Raw genomic sequence first — 16895 nt, 5'->3', positions numbered from 1 at the left:
GCAAATGTATTATGTACATTAAAGTTCGCTTAACTTCACTAGTCTTTGAAAATAAGAGGTGGACCTCTTACCACGTTTTAACTTTCCAATTACAGAGGGTCAAAATCTATTTCTATTACTGCCTTTTTGTTGAGAGCTGTCAAAATCCAATTGGCAAACTTTATTCAATGGCACAACTTCTGCTTTAGTCTTTTTGTCAGTTTTCTGTCTTTGAGAGATCCATCATATTTAGGAAAAAATAAGGACTTGTCCTTTCTGCTTTTGTTTTCTTGGTTGTCGTAGATGACAAACAATGGAACATTGTTGAGGATAAGATACAACAGTGCTTCAAACACATCTCACCACTGCTTCCATCTACCGAGTACCGGTTCCGAGTAGCTTGTTGCACACAGTATGGTATTGGTCCATACAGTCGTTCATCAGTCCCAACAACAACATTACCCATAGGTGAGAAAACTTTCTGAGGACTTACATTATACAAGATTGAAAGTCATGGGAAGATGATTAATCCTTACGTTAACTTTTCTCATCATAAAAACAAATAAATTTGTAGCACAAATAGTCTAAATCGTGTATTATGCTTGTTAGTGCCTTGGAAAAGGGGATCAGGTGGTTTGAAATAACTGTTGACCATTTCCTATTCCCTAGATCCCCCTCCCTCGAGAAATTTCTCTGTTTCAGGATAAAACTTTCGACCACCCCTCTGATATTAGGAAAGGTATAGGGAGCCATTGAGTCACTCTTGCTATATATCTCTCTTTAATTCAGACTAGTGACTTGCTGAATTCATACTCTGGGCCTGAAGGCAATAACCAGTCAATAGAAGGCTTCCTTCTGTCCAATGAAGGCCCCTATAAGTCTCAGTTCAAATGTCTTCAGGAGTTGGACCAGGCTACTGTACATAAATTTCCTAGTAGTGGTTGCCTGAAAGTTTACATAGCCCTACATACCACCAGGTTGTTGTGAAAGTCGGACGATATGTGAATTACGTGGCTATGTCTAACTTAAATATTCACAAATCTACAGCAAGTGGATATTGCCACGACTTGATGACTTTTTACTAGCCATGGCAACTAATGTAAACATAGCCTCACATCTTGGTTTTTGTGAGTCCAAAGATGTTCTTTGTGACTGTGAACAAAAATCCCTCAGGCAATGATTTGTGAATTTGTTGACATTTTACCACAGTAGCGGCTCAGGCTGGTTTTGAAATAAAAACATTTGTACTGCCTAACACAGCAGGTGTCCATGTGGAACACATAAATGGTTATCAGTTTATCTCGACTAAATACAATGTGAACAGAGAACAATATTCTTTTGGTTCATATCCTTCAGGTTCACAGCCTCTTAGCATAGAAGCAATCGCTAAATTCCAGACATTATCAAGAAGTTGCAGTCTTGATCAAGATCATAAATCTTCCTCCCGGGAGGTGATACTTGAGAACTTCCCAGATGGAGGGATTGAACAAACGATTGATTTGACGCTCAAGGAGAGCTTGCCGCAGAAAGCCTATGATTTCAACATTGAAATTGGGCGGTGAGTGACAATTAACTTGCTGTGTTTAAAAGAATTTTGTCTCTTTCAACTCTGCACTGAACACATCCGAATTTTGGCAGTGGGTTGCGTTCTAATTACTTGACATATTGTGAAAGACTGTCTCCGTAGATAAAAATATCCATTTGGATAGCAACAGGGAAGGCAAACTGAAATCATGGTTACTGGCAAAATTTCATCAACACCAAGATGAAGACAAGAAAGTAAAATTCAGAGAGCTGCTTTGTGAATCTTTTAAAAAGCAGAGAAATTATTGGATTGTGATTATGGGATGCTAGTAGCATGAATCATCAAGGGATTAGAACAATAAGGTCAGAGCAAGGCAAATGGACACCTGTGTATGTGAGACGTGTGATCTTTTCTATCCATGACAGGGGTAGATACGCTGTGGTGCGGAAATGTTACAAGTACAGCACTGGATTAGAATATGCGGCCAAGATAATGCTCTCGGCAGAACCTGTGAATAAACAGAATCTTCTGGAATATGAAATCTTGAAAGAACTCAACCATCCAAACATTGTACAACTCCGCGATGCTTTCTTGACAAAACGGTTCTATGTACTCGTGATGGAACGGTACTACGGGGGAGGGGTGATGAGCCACCTCATCCAGAAGGACAAATACACAGAGCAACAGATTGTACGATTGGTGAGACAGCTACTGAGCGTGCTCAGTTTTTTGCACCAGAGGAATATCGTTCATCTGGACATGAGGCACGACAACATCGTTCTGGAGAGCAGGAGGAGAGACGCACTCCGCGTCATTGATTTTGGGTCTGCGAGGAGAATGGAATCAGATGATGGAATGAAGATGGAAGGATTGGATTCACCACCAGAATTTATGGGTAGGTAGTTAGTTTCATTGATTCAATATTTACTTGTTTATTTTTCCAAAATTAAAGTTCCCAATTTATCCACAACTGATTTGGTTCAGTAGTTACTTAGGACACAACTAACTCATTGCAGTTTTCCAGTTTCACATTTTGGATGGTTTTATCATTGTTTTGGGAAGTATTTGACTATTCAGATTTTGGGGTAAATAATTTATTCTTTAAAAATAGAACTGTTTCACTTGCATATTGTTAGCAGTTGAAAGTTCTTCAACTTTGTTTGGCACTAGGAGGTTTTGTTTTTATTTTTTGATTGATTGATGCGGATTAATTCTGACTTTCTAAAGTTTTGCAAGTGTAAACTTTTTGTTGCCTATTTTCTTTGTTATTGTGCTTTTTTTTTGTAGCTCCTGAGATAGCGTCTGATGGATTGATAGAATATGAGACAGATCTTTGGGCCCTTGGCGTCATGATCTTTGTCTGGTGAGTCCTTCCTTAGATAAGTTAGATAGTCTTCTATTGATTTCAAACCACTTCAATCTGAATAAGTTGACTTACTGTTGTTCAATCAGTGCACTTGAGAGCTCTTTTGTAGAATGTCAAAAAACATTATCACAGGGAAATTTCTGACAACAAAGTACCATCTTGCATCTTTTCTCCTCTTGCTACTAAGGTTGAGTGGAACATCTCCTTTCCTTGGACGCAATCGAGAGAAGACAATCTACAACATCACCAGGTTGAAAGTGAACAGGAAACATCTCTTTAAGAATTGCACAGCTGAGGCCAAGCAGTTCATCTGGGCAATTCTGCAGAAAGAACCAATGTAATTAGAAGCCTTTAATCTCACCTTAACCTTTCAGCATGAAAACCAAATGCATCTGTTAATGTGGAAGGGGGGGGGTGGAGGGCTAAAGTTCCTTTAGAAAAGCCTTTCCTCCAGACCTCTTTGATTGAAATTTCTTTGTCCTCAGTCCTTGGGCAAAGTGGTTTTTATAACTCCATTTGTTTCTTAGCATGGGTGTATGCCTCCTTCCTGCTGACGCCCATGTCTCATTCAACCACCCCTTTTTGAGAGTTCCTCAGTTTACCCCCCCCTTCATTTTGTCAGGAAATGTAGAAGGTAGTGCTTTGGACAGATTTTCTTCGTTAAACTACATGTAATTTGATTAAATAGTGACAGGTTTATTGTTTGTTTGGTCAGTGATAGGCCATCAGTTGATGAGTGTCTTGCCAGCCCCTGGCTCAGCGATACTCCAGAGATGAAAGCCAAGCGTGAGGCTGCTGTCTTCTCCTCCAGGAAGCTCCGAACACAGCGTACAGAGTACAAGTTCCGCTTACTAGCACAGCAAACAAGAGCAGATATGTCACTGAGAAGGTACTCCTCAACGATAGAGCTTAAATCACCGGGAGCGACCGTATCGCCCAAACCCAAAAATGGAGTTTTAAACTCACTGGTTTATCCGAAGGTCCAGACTTAATGAATGTGTCGTGTGACATTGGTCACATGATCTGGTGGTAGTCACATGACCAGGAAGCCATTATATATGGTTGCCTGATCTTTCCTGAGTTTTTCTGAACCTGAACCTGTCAGCATCGCCAACACAAGTGCAACAAACCAGTGGCATAATGGCACATTTACTGTACTGAAATGATGTCAACTCCTATTTATTGATTAATGAAGCTGCTACCTATCGTTAGGACTCAACTGATATCCAGCAAAACCACACAGAGTTTGAGGATTTGGTGTGGTAAGGTAAAAAGTTGTGGAAATTACTATAAAACTCACACATTAGGCCGCATAAAACTGGCATCTTAGCATGGTTTGCAGTTCGATGTCATCTTGAAGTTTGATCAAGTGGAAGAATACCGTTGTGGGCCACTTGGGGCTGATGTGTGTCCCATAGGAGCAATCTTTGAATAATCCTGCTCAAAGTTGCCATCTACAAGAGTAATGTATTGCTGAAGTTGGCAGTTGTTGCTGTGAGGCCGTTTCCTAAACCTTTCCTTGAATATTCCAGTTGACAGAGTGCAGTGTTTGCTGTATTGAGTAGTGTCGACACCAAAAATTCACTTTTTTTCATTGGAAGAATATATTACTTTAATGAAAATCAATAGTATACAAATTTGAAATCAACGTGGAATATGAGTGTAGCAAAATCAACTCTGTCTGTAATGGCTACCGTGGTTTGCTAAATGCGTGACTTCGTCCAAATTATGGTCACAAACTAAAGCCATTACACGTCCAAAAGCAGCGCCCATCAATCAGTTGAAACTGTGTAAAGATATCTACTGCTAAATCTCATATTTTCACTGCTGTGCTTGAAGGTGTTGAACAGTGAAAGATTTGGCAACAAAGGTATCTTGATCCATACAGCAAACAGGGCACGAAACTCACTCCAACTGGGACAAACGTTATTGATCATAGCACCGACAGGATTCATAAATTTGTAGTATAGCTTTCTTGCCATAACTGAATAATTCAACTTGTGCAAAACCTGTATGTATACCAACTGATGATGATATGTTTTATATATATATATATTATATATATCTACTGAATGTTACATAATGATTAATTCATGCAGAAATATTGTACATGATCTCTATGAGTGTTCGTAGCATTATTATAGCACTTTCAGATGCATGTATGGAGTGAAATGTTAGGAATTTGCTAGAAATACTTCTCACTCAAAGACTCAGTGAATATTGGGTTTTATTGAACTGTAAATTGAAGAGGCTGCAGGCATTCAACTGGAATATTGTATTCCATTTATCAGTAAAATTATAAAAGAGACAGGAAGGGTTTTTCTAATGCCATCTGTCATTTGGATATAATATTCGTTAACACCTACATGTACTTTGGAGGTTGGTTTTAAGGGCGGATCCAGAACAGCCAATGAGGGACACGCCCCTATGAAAGAGCCTTATTACTTCATTTTCTTTTTGTTAAACAATGAAAGAAGATTTTTTGGTCAATATTATTTCCATCATTTCCAAAAGCATGTAAAAAAGCCCTAAAATGTAGCCTCACCCATCAGAAAGGCCATAAAAGGTTACAGATGAGAAAATTTCATATGATGATTTGTCCCCCAGAAAGAAGCCCCCCCCCAGGAAATTTGGTTCTCACTGGATCCACCCTCGGGCTGTAGGAATTACAAATTGTCTCATTGTCACTTTGACATTGAGCAACTCTAACAAAACAAAAACGAAACAAGAAGCAAAACAAAGTAAAGTGCACAGCATGAAACCCATGACAAATAAGTTCACCTTTTTCAAATGATAAAAACCATTTTGGAATGCATCTCTCTTATACCAAGAAGATAAGATGTACTGTAGACTATGTAGATATTCCTTCTGTTTGAGAAGTAGATATATTGATTATGAAATTGAGATGTTGATTTTACTTCTGTGTGCTGAATACTCTGTATGATTTTGGCTTATGTTGTCAGTTTCATGGCTTGTAGATCAACAATTCCTTCAGTTGTAGATACAGTCCAACCTCGTTAATAAGAGCACTGTTAGTTAATGCAAGATTCTGCTTATAACAAGGAAAATTTTAGGTCCCAATCCTTTGTTTTTCCTTGTTTTTATTCCTGATAATACATGGTTCCTGTTATAACAAGGTAACTTGCAAAGTCCAATGGATCTCTTATTAACGAGGTTTGACTGTAATCCAGTCAAATTTCACTTCTTAGAAGAAGATTGGATACTTGATATCATGAACTGATTGTTGCAATAAAGATGGCAGATTATGTGCTCATAAAACAGGTCTTGGAAAGTGATTCATTTGGCAGTCAATATGGAATTCGTCTTTAAAAACTGACATAAGTTATTTGCTTTTGCATTTTTAAGATTTATTTTTTGATTAAAAGCTGAACAAGGACATTTTAGGGGAAGAAATGGAATTCTCTTTGTTTTCTTAGAGCAGAACAGGGACTATTTTGTGTTGCTTTTAAAAGGGGAAAGTTTTGAAATGCGTCATTGAACTTGAGGTTTGGCTCAGAACTTCTTTACAATAAGCTTGGGGCGGGAGTCTAAATTCACAAGTGGCGTCTGTTGGTCATTTCAAAAGCCGATGCTGAATAGAACTTAAGCTCGAGGCTTGAGAATGGGCCAGTTTCCAGCTTTTTATTTGGGTTTGAAACATTTTCAATTTGTCAAAATTCGCAAATGGGAAGAACATTTTAATGTCAAAGCATCTTAGTGCGAATTTGGCCCGAATCACTTGGCTGCGGCTTCGAATGTATACTATTGTGTGTTACTCAAGCCACAGCCAACAAACTCGGTTACGTCTTACGCCCCTGTGAAAGAACTGTTCCCAAGCTAAAGAGGGCGCTATCACTTTGTCCCCGCCCTGTTCGGGAATGGGAAAGAATCTTCAATTGGGAACATTTACAGCAGCATGGCGCGTGGTTCAAAAGGAAGAATTTACGCTGACGGACTTTCGAGTGGTTTCTTGGCTATTTGAGTATACTTCGAGCGGAATTTGGCAGGTAAGGCATACAGATAAACCGTAGCATGTTATGGAAGTAAAGTAGGTCAAGGAAATGCTCCCGTTTCATCATTCGACACTTTTTTTAGTAGGCCCTATGTTTTGCAATTACAACATGGCGGCCATCACCTGGCCATGGCGGCCCACAGTTGTCACACCTAGCACCTGCACACTGCGTAGCGCAGCCTACATACACATGCATGACATGGTACATGTCAAACCGGAAAGAGTTCCATCTACGGAACGTAAGGCCCCTGTGGACAAACCTGTGGAATTTCACTTGTCTGAAAAAAACCCACGTGTTTTCTAAATACATAAAACAAAATGTTCTCGATAACTCAGAGTCAGTTTACTCTAAACTCCGCTTAATTGAAGAATAATTAATTCCCGCCGATAGAATAGGCTTTTATGTACAAAAACATATCCTTAACTTGAACTGCTCACATGGCCGGATTCGTTTACCTCAAACTAAGTTTTTGTTGCATATTTTGCACTGCTTTTTTTTTTTGTTGGGTAGCTCCTGAGATAGCGTCTGATGGGTCGATAGAATATGAGACAGATCTTTGGGCCCTTGGTGTCATGATCTTTGTCTGATGAGTCCTTCCTTAGATAAGTTAGATAGTCTTGTATTGATTTCAAACCACTTCAATCTGAATAAGTTGACTTACTGTTGTTCAATCAGTGCACTTGAGAGCTCTTTTGTAGAATATCAAAAAACATTATTACAGGGAAATTTCTGACAACAAAGTACCATCTTGCATCTTTTCTCCTCTTGCTACAAAGGTTTAGTGGAACATCTCCTTTCCTATTTAATGGCAACCCAGTGTTTTCCACGGCTGAAAATTTTGGCAGGGCGGTAGACAAAATTGCGAAGCGAGAAGCACGGAGCCCTTACGGCGTGAGGGCCGGGGCTAGATGCTCTGTTGTGCATTCTGGGACAATTTCCAGTCCACTTTCGTCTGTAATTTGGCCCCAAATCTGATTGCATTAACAACGTGAAATATTGGCTAGGATATTCTTCAGGAGGAATTTCTTCATCAAAAGATTTGATGACGAAACTATTTTAATTTCCGGAGCATTTTTAGCAGAACCTCATGTTAGTGACTCGAGACATGCTTGAGATGAGCCGAGTATACGGTTTTCTCAATGATCAGTTGACTGTGAAAAGGCAGAGTAAAAACAACCCTCGAAATGCGCCCTTGAATAAAAAAGGACAAAAGAAATATGTTCAGGCAAAGATAAGTTTACAATTTCCAGCTCACGTCATAAAAATGAAGCAACCCCTCCATCGCCTCGGGTACCAGTCACGTGCATTGCGTGTACATGTACACACTTGCGCAATACAATGCATGTGTACATGTACTATGCATAACTGTAGGCAGCCAACGATCATTGTCAGTACATCATAAGCGTCGTCACTAAACTCAGTCTTGTTTCGTAGGGTTTGTGCACAAGGTTTCCAAATAAAAATTGCATATGAATTTGGAAAGAGTTCCATATGCGGACATTTGACACCCCAGGCATAAATCCTTTAAGACTGGCCTAGAAAATTCTGGGTGTTTTCTACGTAACCGACTTGGTGTTTTCTTCCTTAAATTGAACTTTCTGGACATGTTCTTGCTTTCTGATTGCTTATAGGTCACTGTAGGGAATACTTACATGCACTGGTGTCTAGATGCGTCTTTAATACATGTCTGGAACTCTTTCCATGAATTTTTTCCAGTTATAGGACTTTTGATGTGAACTAGCTCTTGATTTTTTTTTCAGAAATAATCTATTTGCTCTGTATTGTGACTTTAGGCCTACATGTACTAATTGGGACTTTAAAAAATTTTTCTGTTTTCTGGATATGAAATGCAGACCTACTGTGCGTGTGGCACAATGTGGGACTGTCCAAAAAAGGAAAGATATCATCCACCAGTAATCAACTGTTTTGTACAACTCTTTGAATTCAGTCCTGCTTGATTGACATGTTTAGTTTTCCTGTTAATTTAAGAAAAGCATTAAAACATACATATACAGTATTGTACTGTACTGCTGATGCCAACATTGAATGATTTTGGGCAAGTTGTGTATGTGGGGTCATTATTGTAAGCCTGGAACAGATGTTTACAAGTTATCAAATTCAGACGTCTTGTCTGAATGGAAGACTTGTCTTTCCAGTTGACAGAGCCGACTGTTAAGTCGTTTTGTCTTGGAGTTGCCTCCACAAATGAGTTGCAGAGTTGAGTTGTCAGTACCTGTGAACTTTCCATTGGCTCATATTACATGTGTAATATGTGAAATTGAATAGGCACATTGAAAACGTAATAATCATAAAACAAAATGTTCATGCAGACTGTGACATAAAAAAAATAGTTTGTTACTTTAACAGAATATAAAGTGCTTTTCCTGGCCATTCAAGTGAAAGGCTGTCCACCTTTTTTACTGCCAATGTGTCATTCCCTTCTGTCATTTTAGGATTTTGTTTTCTGGTGTTTAGATTTGTTTGGTTTTCTGGTCAAAAGTCAAGCCCACTGAACGGTTGTCAAGGCGTGAAAAAAGTACTTGTGCAGCCACTGTGAAGATTTATGGTTTTGTCTTAAGAGAGAAGTTCAGTACAAAAATATAATCTCAAAATATCCCAATATACTCAAGTACTTTACCTGTTGCACTTCTACAATTGGAGCATAATAATTCCTATCATTGTTACAAATCAAAGCCTTTGAAAATGTGTCATGACCGCTACATGTATGTAATTGGTTTCATTTTTCAGACTGTGTAATTTTGTCAACTTTTCTCCACAGATGACTGATTACAAGTCAAGGTTGAAGCCATCCTTCATCACTCAGGCCGTGGACCTGACATCAAGAGGACCCCAAGACTTATCCACCATGTATCCATGAAATATTGGTGAGTCTCTACATACACTTTGAAGTTTCTTCAGTTAACAAGCCCTTTGTCAGTTGAGTCAATGTATACCGTTATGTTGGGTGAACTAATTCCATTTTTAGTGTCTCAAGAATGTTTCATATCGCTTCATATCATGTACATGCAGGCAGCTATGGATGTTTGGTTTAAAGGGGATGGGCCGCGCTGGGAAGATTTCTTGTAAAACATGCATCAGCACCTAACAAGAAAACACATGTGCATAATTTCAAAATGCGTGGAAATTATATATTAACAAAATTATAGTTTTCCGACCCTTTTTCACTCCCTTCTCGGAGCAAAAGCTAAACAGCCGTTGGGTACCAAAAGTTGTCTGAAGAAATTCCCAAGAATCGTGATGTTATAGGACGGAGTCCTTTATCCGGCGACATTTTACTGTTATGCAATGACGCATCAACATGTACAGTGCAGTAGCATTAGCTTGTGTCATCATGTCACATTCAAGCGACGATAATTCCAGCGTAATACTTATTCTGATCATGACAGCGATCATTTGTCATGTTCGTCTTATTCAATTGATGAAGAAAGCGACATTGAAGTAGCTGATGAGGCACAAGAAATATTGCCTTGCCAGTTTGAACCAGAATACACTCAGGAAGAGATTTTGCAACTCGAGGCTGTTGGCCAAGGGCATGGCGGCTACCCTGAGGATTGACAACAAAACACTGACTGGAAATGATTCTTTCCTGCATCATTATAAAACTTTGTCTTTCTGAAAAGACATAACAGCTGCCACCGACAACACAGTTTATCTTTTATTCTTTCGAAATTCACAATTCGCGCTAGAAATTATTACATCTGTATGACCCGATGCAAAGCAAAATGAACTTGACACGTCAAGTCAGTTGTCCAATAGCTCTGCCCCATGTTGAGAGAAGGGCATAGGAAACAAGACCAAATGTGGTTGACTTAATGGGGTAACACGTACAAGTTACGTACCCGACTACACGCCAGAGCTGAGAGCAATTATTCTTGTGTGGACCGCTCTTGTCGGAACTACATGTATGCATTCTGGTCTGGAAAGTCGGGTCCGTCCAATGACGTCACATTTTTGCTGAGATTTGTCTGCTGCCCTCATTGACTGATTTTGATAATTTTTTGCAAAGAGCCCAGGCGAAGACTGAAAAAAGCACTTAGAAAACACCAATTTTTTGCTAATTTAATGACATGAGAGAGGGGCTAATCCAACTTATTGTATATAAGATGGTTGAAAACTGTCATATAACATCAATTTAACCCTACATGTACATGGTCCATCCCCTTTAAAGTACGTACGTGTACATGTACGTAAACATACTCATAGTCAACATATTTTCAGTTGTTATTCAGGGTTTGAACATAATATGTGGGTCAAACTCTGACAATGACTAGGAAGACCCCGCTACATTGCAAAATGTCACTAAAATGTTGCTAGGACGGGATGAAACTTGGAAAATTGGACGAAAACTTGCTCTTTCAAGATCATACTGTGTTGCCAGCACGTGCATGAAGTTCCCACTACATTCTCATTATGATTAACCCTAACAGTCCTCAATCCTTCACCTGTTAGAGGATTGAGGACTGTTAGGGTTGAACTGATGGTGAGTTCCGACTCTGCTAAGATGCAATCGGATCATTCCACAATGTAAAAGACTTCAATGTGATTGTAGGCCTATATGACCTAAAAGATCATGGTACGATGGTAATACCACACATATACTTTGTCGCTGCGTGTATAATTTATATGGTAAGGGGGGGGGACATTTATGTACATGTTTAAATGAAAAAGTTCCAAATCCGTTTATAGATTTTCCCAAACGTTAAATGGAACCACCCCTTTTAGAGGTTTGACGTTTTGATTGACACATTCTGGCGTTCATTTTTATTGTAAACAATGTCTGTAAAATGGAATCTGATTTTTTCCTTTCAGCATCGATGTACACCGTACTTTTTGAGAAAAAATGTGGATTCCAAAACAATAAACATTGCTTGTTTTAATTGCCCCAACATCGATCTACATTTGTCGCAAGCTGCCGTCACGTTTTCAAGCATTGTACATGTATACATGTACAGTATTGGCTGGAACAGTGAACCCCATCCATTCTCTGGTGGGAACAGTATAAAATTCTTCTCAGTTGAGCTGTGCTTGTAAGATCCTACTGTGAGACTGAAGCACCAAGACTACATGTACATGTATGTGTGTGCCGTCTTTACTGTCACTGTGTTCTGAAGCCACTATGATTGGTAAATTTTGGCCATGTTCAAAATTTGGGCACGGTCACCTCCTCGTCCATGAAGACCCTGCTATCAGTTCCCACAAGTTCTAAAGTTACATCTCACCACAATTGGTCATGCTCTCCTGATTTTTCTGAGGATGCACTGTACATGTACATGTAAACCGTGTTGCTCAGTGAACCAGGAACAAGCTGTTTTAGCCATGGAAAACTGTGTTAGGGATTTACGACAATGGATGCTCAGGGACAAACTCATGATAAACGACACAAAAACAGAATTTATTATTATTGGCAGCAAACAACAGTTGTCTAAAGTTTCTATATCGGGTATTAAGGTCGGCAGCACCATTATCTCTCCTTCATTGAATGTTCACAACCTGGGTTGTTAATTTGACTCCAACTTGAGTATAGCCAATAATCTCCACATGTTCATTTGCCAAATTGAATGATGAAATTGCTAAAGCGAACAATCTTTAACGACCAAAGATTTGGCTTTCTATACTAATTTAGTGTACAGTGCCATCATACCAAACCATTGGGTATACTGAACATAACCCTTAACCCTCAAATTTTCTCTACACATTGATCAGAACATTGAAAATTTTGACAGAAACTGCACGACGTTCAAGTGATCAAGAATGCTGTCTTTCGGAGCATTAGCGCTCTTTTTTCTGAAGTCTTGGAGCATTGTACTTCTGTGAAGAGGCGTATGAATATCAAATAGAAAGAAGTTGCCCTACATGTATCTGGTCCCATGCCAAAGGTCAAACAGCCCATAAAGCAGCAAAATATTGAAGGACTTCCTAATGTTGTCATTGTCTGTATTTTGGACGCGGGTTTATGGAAATGTACATGTACAGTACTTGATGAAAATGTGGTTATTCAATAAAATTTGCTGCAGATTAACTAAATTCAAAATATTCTTTTTTTGCTCCCACCCTAATAAAAACACAGTCTTCCCTTGTCAATCCAAACATTCATCTCTTTGTAATTTAAAGCCAAGTCACATTTACATGTACCGGTACTTGGAGAGAGTTTTGAAAATAAACCCAAGCAAAATGAAAGAGAAACTTGATAGCTTTAAGTTTTCTGTGATAACCTTTCAAGGTGTTGGCATCATATTGCATTTATGCACCTGTAAACTGCTGGTTTATTTGCGTAGCATCTCTGAAGGCCTACATGTATACATTCTGAAGTATTTGTGTTTTGGTAAGATCCATGAAGGTGCAGCACAGGCTGCAGGGAAGCTCATGTCTTGTCCACAATTCAAAATTTATAATTGCATGATTGTTTCTTTGATTCTCTCTCAGGTTGGTGAGACACACTTCCTTCATAGATGTCTACAGAAGGGCTACTTTCTCCACTTTGAACAAGAGTTCTTAGACTTCCCAACGAGGTAAGCCTTTTCTTCCTATTAACAGCACAAGTTTTTTTGGTCCAATTTCAAGAGGTTTTGTTCACTCCAGTGTGTGTTTGTTGGGACACCTTCCTCCACTCCTCATGTCAGCCTTGGTCACAACGTTGCAGATCAAGGTGGACACGACTTCACCAATCTGCGTCCTTGAAGTTGACTAACTGGTTGGCACGGCTTAACCAATCAGCTTCCTTGAAGTCAAGACTCACCTGTTTTCAAACTTAAAAGCTGTATCAAAAAGGCTAAATGTTTCAACATCTCGATAGATTGGCCACCCAAAACTAACATACATGTACAATGAATTCATTGGCTGACAATCAACACGAGAGAAGTAAGAGGCAATTGGGCCGATTTCGGAAAAACACAAAGTCAAATTTTGTGTTTGTGTTGGTTTGATGATGTAACGGGGGAGATGAGCAGGCATGCATGAAGATACATGTGAGCTGGCTTTGTTATGCCCCAAATGCATTGAAACGAGGAGTTTTGACGATGTTCAGAAAATCCACAAGATTAGACAGTAATCTTTAATATACATAAAACCTAAAATCTTACTCTTAGCTGGTCCAAACAATTGTGAGATTTATTCCGAAATAAGGTACAGGTAGATGTAGGAGTCATTCAATGTGGAGTGGAACGTAACATACATATACAGTGTTTGATTTCCCCTGTATCGCATCACATTTTGTGACGCAATATCGACCAAATGCTACCCGCTTTCTAAAATAAATCGCACATTGTGTGATGCAAAATGCACAGGGCTTCATGATGTACCGATTTGATTGACACATACAGCAGGGCACATTGTCCTTTGAAATACACATATGTGGAAATTGAATCTGCTGACTTCATTGGTTCCCACACAAATTGTGTTCACTTGAGATAGCAAAAGTAGGGAACTAGGAATGCTCATGCATTTCACACGAAGGGAGCAGCATGCATTACAGGCTAGGTTCCAGGCACGGTTTGCATGCAGCATGTACTGTATGTGTATATGACTGAACATGTGGTCATCATTTCATGTCTCACAGTTGGACATTGCATTAAGTTTTAACTTCTGAACGAGTCAAATGGAAGTTGAAAGTGATGGAGATGTAAAATTAATTAGCGGAAGAGTGAAAAACAAGTTCACCTTGCACTTGCTAGAATAAAAAAAAAGTGATTGATGTTTCATTTTTGACTGACGTTACTTAGGCTTTTTAGTTAATAGGGAAGACAGTGCATCATGTGCTACCAGATTGTAGATAAATAACGTTGCGAACTTTGACTTTCACTTAACTTGTTGCCAAATCCCTTGTTGAAAAAGAATCATTTTGTAAAATACTTGTACTATGTACTATAACCTTCATAATACCGGGTATGTGAGCTGTTAAACCTGTTGAACATTCAGTGTCCAAAATTCAAAACAGCGGCATCCGGAAATCGGGCAAGAATTCAGCTGAGGCTTCCCTGACCATGCTGATGGGGGGGCACATGAAAAAATTCCCCCAAACGCAAATAAACATTAAAGAAATTCTTTGAAGTTCATGTAGATAAATTTTGCTAAATTATTATGAGCTCCACTTAAACTAACTACAAGTTTGAAAGAAGGTCATTTTTGTATTTTGGAAGCAGTTTCAAATAGTTCATCTCGGACTTCAGAAAAAAATTGAAAAATCAAGCCCAAATAAAAATTTCATCGAAAGTTTGTGGTGGGTAGAGATTTTTCTAAAATCAATATTTTTGAATCGGAACGTTGGGAGTTTCCAATGTCACTAATGAAATTCGAGTTAAGTGGGCTACATTAGGGTACATCGACATATCCTTTCGCAAGTAAGCAATTGCCAGTCGGACGAGAAGCCAACATTAGTGTTCACACTTGTGCAAGCAAAGTTAGGGCCAGATTCTTTCAACAGTACAATTCAGTTCATCAATTAAGGGGCAGGATACTCAGATGTGTTTAGCCGATGATGTTTATCATGAACAGCCGTTTTAGGCAGATCCCGTTAGAGGTATTTTACCCCTATTTTCAGGTAATTAATGCCGACTTTACCCATTTGAAAAATTTTCCAACCCTAGACTGAGAACCCACTGAAACCCAAAATGATTTAAAAGACCATTGTTGAAAACCTTCTTTGTTTTACTGTTTCCTTATATACGGATATCCAGTGATTTCATACAGCTACATTGTGAAAAAAACTGCTGCACAAAATCAGGCAATTGCTAGGCAAACAAAATATTGCATAGCAGGTTTTGCTACGAAAATATTTTGAGGAAATCGAACAATTTGCTTTGCATACATGTGTGTGCACTCGTATTCATGTGCAGTGGCAACAGAGACTATTCATACACAGCGGAGAATAACATGGTCAGCGTAGGCGTACCCAGACCTGTATCTCGGGCTGAATCGCGGGCTACCTTTAGACAAGTTGTATGTGTGTACATGTGAAGCTTCTAGGAAAAAGACAGCAACCCATGTGCGTGCCTGTTTGCTGTGTCTACAATTCTCAATGTGTCACAGAAAAAGTAATGAACCAATGTACATGGATCATGTACAGGTTTTCTTGCGTGAAAGTGAGTGGATTTGATTCCTATGATAGTAACTAAGCAGTCCTCCAAAACTCCTTGGCATACATGTATGCGACAACCAGGAAGGTTTAATGTCTACCCTTGATGTTGATTGTTGTCTGAGAACGATTGATTCCATGCATTATTGCACGGAAACCTGGAAAATACTAAGTCGCAGGTTACGAGATTCCTGTCCCAAACTACAAACTGCACAAGACCATGGTATGTTTTATTTTATGACAGAAACCTAACCAATCCTGCACTTAAATTTGTTGTACATGTATGGAACAATCAACATAATAGACAAGAACCATGCAAGAACATTGCATTTCAGCATGCCTCTACTACGAAACTTGCATGTGAAGATGCACCCTGTTTACAGCTATTTCGCGAGGGCCCATGTTTTTGACATTTTTTGGACCATAAATGGGAAACTTCCATTTTTTTCATATTAGTTTTGCAAAATGGTCTTGTCACCTGTTGTTTAAGGGTTATAATCAGGGAAAGAAGGGTTTCGTTTCTTTGCCTCTTTAAAGATAAAATGTATCAGAGACTACTGATTTCAGAAACTCTCTGTATGTATTAATGATGTGCTGGTGATCCCAAAACTTCAGGGGGAGCTACGACTGTAAATACTGCATTTGTACTTGTAGGCTGCATCTTTACATGTGAGTCTCACGGTAGAGGCATGCTCAATGTGCAGCATGCTTGCATGGTTCTTGTCCACTGCGTTGATTGCTCCTTCCATCAAACTGAAGTGCACAATTTGTTGTATTTTTGTCATAAAACGATACCTACCTCGGTCTTGTGCAGTGTTATCGTTTCGGACAGGAATCTCTTAAACTGACACTTGATGTTCTCCAGGTGTCCATGCAATGATGCATTGAATTGATTGTTTCAGGACAACACTCAACACACTA

General features: G+C 39.1%; 1 protein-coding gene and 1 long non-coding RNA gene across 4 annotated transcripts in view; both read left to right on the top strand.

The window, feature by feature from the left end:
* Positions 1-6149, top strand: part of LOC110985333 (protein Obscurin-like) — a 56166-nt gene extending 50017 nt beyond the window's left edge. For all 3 annotated transcript variants that reach the window (XM_022246297.2, XM_087134530.1, XM_087134531.1), the window contains exons 21-26: positions 283-447; positions 1336-1537; positions 1930-2399; positions 2792-2867; positions 3058-3207; positions 3586-6149. In XM_022246297.2, coding sequence (XP_022101989.2) covers positions 283-447; positions 1336-1537; positions 1930-2399; positions 2792-2867; positions 3058-3207; positions 3586-3862 — 1340 coding nt within the window. In that variant the 3' untranslated portion in view covers positions 3863-6149. The remainder of the gene's footprint in view (positions 1-282; positions 448-1335; positions 1538-1929; positions 2400-2791; positions 2868-3057; positions 3208-3585) is intronic.
* Positions 6150-6781: 632 nt separating this feature from the next.
* Positions 6782-16895, top strand: part of LOC110986565 (uncharacterized) — a 16157-nt gene continuing 6043 nt past the window's right edge. Inside the window, exons 1-3 of the long non-coding RNA XR_002599161.2 lie at positions 6782-6877; positions 9663-9768; positions 13328-13413. This is a non-coding gene — a long non-coding RNA (uncharacterized LOC110986565). The remainder of the gene's footprint in view (positions 6878-9662; positions 9769-13327; positions 13414-16895) is intronic.

This window comes from Acanthaster planci, linkage group LG03 (genome assembly GCF_054643075.1).
Source record: "Acanthaster planci isolate LZ-2023a linkage group LG03, COTS_SCS, whole genome shotgun sequence".
Taxonomy (NCBI): Eukaryota; Metazoa; Echinodermata; class Asteroidea; order Valvatida; family Acanthasteridae; genus Acanthaster; species Acanthaster planci.
Note: the sequence above shows the minus strand (reverse complement) of the source record. Positions and strands in the feature narration are given on the sequence as shown.